Source organism: Pongo pygmaeus, chromosome 9, assembly GCF_028885625.2.
Source record: "Pongo pygmaeus isolate AG05252 chromosome 9, NHGRI_mPonPyg2-v2.0_pri, whole genome shotgun sequence".
Classification (NCBI taxonomy): domain Eukaryota; kingdom Metazoa; phylum Chordata; class Mammalia; order Primates; family Hominidae; genus Pongo; species Pongo pygmaeus.
This window is the reverse complement of record NC_072382.2, coordinates 95,258,492-95,264,698: the sequence shown is the minus strand read 5'-3', so window position 1 is coordinate 95,264,698 and position 6,207 is coordinate 95,258,492. Positions and strand designations below refer to the sequence as shown.

Genomic DNA, 6,207 nt, shown 5'->3' with positions numbered 1-6,207 from the left:
CTGGAGTGCAGTGGTGCCATCTCAGCTCACTGCAACCTCCGCCTCCCAGGTTCAAGCGATTCTCCTGCCTCAGCCTCCCAAGTAGCTGTGATTACAGGTGTGCACCACCATGCCCGGCTAATTTTTGTATTTTAGTAAAGACAGAGTTTCACCATGTTGGTCAGGCCAGTCTCAAACTCCTGACCTCAGGTAATCGGCCTGCCTCAGCCTCCCAAAGTGCTGGGATTACAGGCATGAGCCACCAAGCCAGACGGGTTTTTTTGAATACACTGAAATTGTTTGTTCACTGAAAAATTACTTTTTATTTCAAATGATATATACAAAAATCATCTTAGGCAAACTTTCTATGTATCAGGCTAGTTCCTTCAACCAAGATGGTTTCCTCCTGTTAAGTAATGCATTCAACTCTACCTCCTGTGAATCTCTTAGTCTTTTAAGGGAATTCCATGTTCCACGATTTCGGTGGGTTTTACATAAAATTTATTGGAGATTGAGTATTGGTGGAAGAAAGGGTATTGATAATGTAAAATAAATCTAAAGTTTTAGTGTTACATTTGGTTTTGTAAAGTACACATTATCAAACCAAACTGGGGTCTGCTCATCTGGCACAGCAAAGCCAAGCACTGACGTTGGGACTGTAGCAAGAGGAAGTGAGGCATTTATTGTAGGGCACCAAGCAAGAACTCCAACTCCTCAATGGCTTACAGGTAAGGGTTTTAAAGGTGGGGAGGCAAGGCTGGGTACAATGGTTCACACCTGTAATCCTAGCACTTTGGGAGGCCAAGGTGAGAGTATCCCTTGAGCTGGTTTGAGACCAGCCTGGCCAACATAGTGAGACCCTGACTCTATAAAACATTTTTAAAAATTAGACAGATGTGTTGGTGTATACCTGTAGTCCCAGCTACTCAAGAGGCTGAGGCAGGAGGATTACTTGAACCCAGGAGGTTGAGGATGCAATGAGCAGCTGATTGCACTACTGCACTCTAGCTTGGGTAACAGAGCAAGACTCTGTCTCAAAAAACAAAAACAAGAAAACCTCAAAAAACCCACAAAGGTGGAGAGGCAGAGGTTACAGGCAAAGTCATAAATCAATACATGGAGGCTATATATTGGTTTGATGTAAAAGGTGGGACATCTTGAAGCAGGGGCCAACAGGTCATGGGTGGATTCCAAGATTTTCTGATTTGCAATTGGCTAAGGAAAAGCTTTGTCTAAAATTTGGGTCAACAGAAAAGAATGTTAGCTCCAGCTCACAGGCATGACCTCCTCCAGGCCCCTCGGGAAGAAATTCAGAACAAAGAACGGTGGTCCACGTTATCCTTGTTTATCTGAGGTCTACATGCCAGCAAATCCACTTGGTGGGGATCTGAGATTCTGAAAACAACTCAGGGACATATTTTAAGATGTTATCTTTAGTTTCTATAGGGAACCAAGCATCTGGACTCTTAACTTCCTTGGCAATTGTTTTAAACTACAATTACCTTCTTGCTTATCAAGTTGCTTATTTACGTCTCAGGACTACCCTGGAAATTCCCTCGAAGGAATTCAAGATTTTCCTTTATTTTCAGGCTCAGGGCGCCCACAGGCCTTTAAGAAGAGATCCCTGCTCCATCTCACACACATAGGTAGGTTAAATTCCTTTGATGTTACAGGCTAGTGCTTGTCCAGGTAGTTCTGTCTGTAAAAATATTTTTCCCTTGGGTACCTCATGTTCTGAATGGATTTTTTTTCCAACTAAACAAAGTGAACTTACTAAATAATCTAGTTGCCCCTGTTTTTATTCATCAGCAATACCTAAGGAGGCCAGGTGTGGTGGCTCATACCTGTAATCCCAGCATTTAAGGGCCAATTACAATTCCTGATCAACATGAGATAATCAGGTTATCCCTTTGATTTGATGGTGTTCCAGCAAAGAGATCTGATGAAAAACACTCAGTATCTTCACCATATATAAAACATCACGCAAATATGAATACAGGACATTCTGAAATGCTTTCTCCTAATAAATACAGTTGGTGTCTCAACCATTTTTTCTAATTGGCTTGACTCTTAGAAGCACACTTGCTTAATGCTTTATATTTATGTAGTACTTTAGAATTTAACATTTATTACCAACCTTACTGAAACTTCTCAATCACCACTGAGGTTAGTAGAGGCGGCATCTCTATCTTCATTTATATATAAGGAAACAGGTTCACAGAGAAGCCTTGACAAGTTCATACAGCAAGCCAGTAGTAGAGCCAAGATTCAAACACAGCTCCTTGCCAACCTGTTAATACTTGTTGAGGGGCTAATTGGTTTTCTTCAAACTGTCTCCCAAGTTTCCATAGCACATCCTTCAAACTCCAGGAAATTCAGGTTAAAACATTGAACTAGAAAATGTAAATAAACACAAGGCACAAGAATTGCTACCACAGCAACTAAGCTACCATTTTCCCACACATTTGCTTTAGTTTCTACAATTCTTTAGGTCGGTAGTGGCTACTCACTACAGCGACGTAACCAAACAGGGAAAGTAAGACATGAAGAACGTAAAGTCTTCAGTTATCCCACTCTACTCAGATGGGGTTTAAAAGAACAGACGGTAGTATCTGCACATGTATTCTCAGCCATTCTACTCAAGGTGTGGTCCTGGTCCATGAATTGTTACTGATTCATGACAAGCAGAGAAATAAAAAATAAAGCATTCAGAAATGTTTATATTTGGGGGGGCTGGGCGCTGTGGCTCATGCCTGTAATCCTAGCACCTTGGGAGGCCGAGGTGGGTGGATCAATTAAGGCCAGGAGTTCAAGACCAGCCTGGCCAACATGGCAAAACCCTGTCTCTATCAAATTACAAAAATTAGACGGTCGTGGTGGCACACACCTGTAATCCCAGTTACTCGGGAGGATGAGGCATGAGAATCATTTGAACCCAGGAGGCAGAGGTTGCAGTGAGCCAAAACAGTGCCACTGCACTCCAGCCTGGGCAACAGAGTGAGACTCTGTCTATAAATTCTAATATTTGATGCAATTTAATCAAGTTATAATCAAATAAATGGGGCTTTTATTTTGTATCTTTTCAAAATTTCATTTTAGGAATTCATTTTTATTAGTTTACCAAAGTATCAATCTGCAATGGTAGAAGTTTATATAAACAAAAACTGGTCATTCAGCAAGTCTCAGAGTCAATCTTCTAGCCTGAGCCTTCAAAATCACATAAAAGACTCCTCATGTGAGTGGAATTGTACAGATTAGCCTATTGGCCAAGGCAAATTTTGTGGGCAACAATAATTTTTGAAGTACTCAAGATTTTTAAATAACTGCAAATTCATACCAATTATTTTAATTTCCATGGATAGAAAGATGCAAGATCTTGATCAGAAGGGGAAAAAAGCACAAAGTTGTTCTATCATGGCCCACAAGCTCCATTTTTCTTTAATGAAAACACGGTGGAGAAATACAAAGGACTTTTATTACTGCACAGTCATCTTACAAATTGTTAAAGCAGGATGTCTGTTTTAAAAATTGAAAGCCTTACTTATAAGGAGAGCTCACCTATATGATACTACTTTCAGTGGTACCAAAAGGCTTATAAGCCTAAATCTATCCTCATATTAATGGGCATATTTTAGGCACTATTTCCAGGAAGTGCAAACCTGTTCCTTGGAAAAGATAATCCACTAATCCATTAGTTTTTTCCCTTTGAAAAAGCAGAGAGCTAATGGAAAGGCCTTAATTGGAGAAAGCAATCCAGGGTTGCTGGGTGGAGGCTAGAGAATCCCAGGTGGAAGGCTGGGCATGAGCCATACACTAGGTGTCTCAACTGGTGAGGTCATTCAAGTGGGAGAACAGACCAAAAAAACTTTAGGACGCCCTAAAGAGATAATCTGCCTCCTATGCCTTCAGCTGTCCTTTCTGAGGATGTTCTTAAATTACCTATGTAGGTTAGACCCAGGAAAGCTTAAAGGAGACAACTGGAGGAAGAGGTTATCAAGAATTTAGAGAGTAGGCTGGGCATGGTGGCTCACGCCTGTAATCCTAGCACTTTGGGAGGCAGAGGCAGGTAGACCACTTGAGCCAAGTTCGAAACCAGCCTGGGCAACATGGAAAAACCCTGTCTTTATAAAAAATACAAAAATTAGCCAGGCGTGGTAGTGCATGCCTGTGGTCCCAGCTACTCGGAAGGCTGAGACAGAAGGATCACCTAAGCCTGGGAGGTCAAGACTGCAGTGAGCCATGATCACACCACTGCACTCCAGACTGGGCTACAGAGTGAGATACCATCTCAAAAAAAAAAAAAAAAAAAAAAAAAAGTTTAGAAAGTATTTGGGGGGAAAGAAAGTATTTGGGGGGAAAAAATATTTGGAGATTTTTTAAACCACACACTTTATTTGAGGTCAACATCAAAGAAGGAATATTTTAAAAAGCAAATAGAAACCCTTAAGTTAGTAATATTTTAAACTGCATGAAAAACGTATTATTTTACATCCTGTCATACTGTATATACAACTGTACATAAACTTCTGCATTTCAAAGCACTTGTCATTTATAAAGTGAAAAGTTTCAAAGTGCTAAATAAACATTTCCTAATTATTATTTTTAAAAACAGCACTCTTTTGGAAGTTATCTCTTCTTTGTGCTTATAGTTGATCTGCAAACATTTCAAGTCAAAGTTTCTGGAAACGTCTTTAGGAAACATCTGGAAAAAATCATAGTAGACAAGGGCTAAGTGCAGACATAAGCAGCTCCATTTTATAAACAAAATTTCGACCTTCCATTTTATTCCACTGAACTTCTTTGAATGGCCCACGAAGATGACTCCATTTGTTATCTTGTAAAACATCACTTTTTGGAAGGTCTTTACATTGGTTACGAGGAAACTGAACCATAATCTTGCTGCCACTTTCAGGTCCATTACGAACTGTGGAGAAAAACCAAAATATCAATATACTCTAGTTTATCAAACTAGAAATAACAAGGATAAATCCCACAACTTCATTCTACTGTGAATACAATAACTTTGTCTACCAACTTAAATATTCTTGTTAAAAAGTGCTTTTTCAGTTTCAACATGCAAGAAAAAAAAAATTCTAACTTCTATATAAGAGGATGGTATAAATATTCATGAATTATTATTTGTACCACAAAGATTAAGCAAGGTGAGTTTTGACCTAGGAATGTCAAATGTCCTTTGTAATTTCAGGAAATCATCTTTTTGTTTGTTTGTTTCCACATGCAGCACTGAAAAACATACAAAGCTTTTTTTGGGAGGCGGTTAAAGACAAGGTCTCACTATGTTGCCAGGGCTGGTCTCAAACTCCTGGGCTCAAGCAATCCTCCCACCTCAGCCTCCCAAAGTGCTGGGATTACAGGCGTGAGCCACCACACCTAGCACATTCACCTATTTTTTTCAATACATTCATTTGATAATGCAATCATTCAATGAATTGTTAATACATGCCTAATACATAATGAAACCTCAACCACTTAAAATCAGGACTGAAAGGGATGAAGGAAAGATTATTCTGATTAAGAATTTCAGGTTTTAATGAGGTTTTAACTATTATTTGGGAAAAAGAAAAGGGTATTTTGAAATTCCTAGCAATCAAGATCCAGCAATGACCAAGCTTGCAGATTCACAAGCTGTGATCCTGTGGGGAAATATTTCTAACTACCCACTCTTTCAAATACAGTCATGAGCTGCGTAACATTTCAGTCAACTGCTTTTGTCGTGTTACAACTGCCTATAGTATTCAGTACAGTAACATGCTGTACAGGTTTGTAGCCTAGGAGCAACAGGCTATGCCATGAAGCCTAGATGTGCATGTAGTAGGCTGTACCATCTAGGGCTGTGTAAGTGCACTCTATTATCATACGATGAAATCCTCTAACAACACATTTCTCAGAACCTTTCCCTGTCGTTATGCAACACATGACTGTATTTTTAAAGTAGTCAGAGCAGATATCAGAAACAAAGATCACACTAAAACCATAAGTACTTCAAATGTAAATTTAAGCTATGTAATACTCATGCAAGAGCCTATTAAAGTGCCTACTCGTAGAAGGTGCTTAATAAAATACTTCTCGGCCGGGTGCGGTGGCTCACGCCTGTAATCCTAGCACTTTGGGAGGCCGAGGCAGGCAGATCATCTGAGGTTAGGAGTTTGAGACCAGCCTGGCCAACATGGCAAAACCCTGTCTCTACTAAAGATACAAAAATTAGTT

At 39.7% G+C, this 6,207-nt stretch overlaps 1 protein-coding gene across 1 annotated transcript in view; it reads right to left on the bottom strand.

The window, feature by feature from the left end:
- Positions 1–3,436: 3,436 nt before the first annotated feature.
- Positions 3,437–6,207, bottom strand: part of MED17 (mediator complex subunit 17) — a 29,369-nt gene continuing 26,598 nt past the window's right edge. The window contains exon 12 of the mRNA XM_054439344.2: positions 3,437–4,903. Within this exon, the coding sequence (XP_054295319.1) occupies positions 4,692–4,903 (212 nt within the window). The 3' untranslated portion in view covers positions 3,437–4,691. The remainder of the gene's footprint in view (positions 4,904–6,207) is intronic.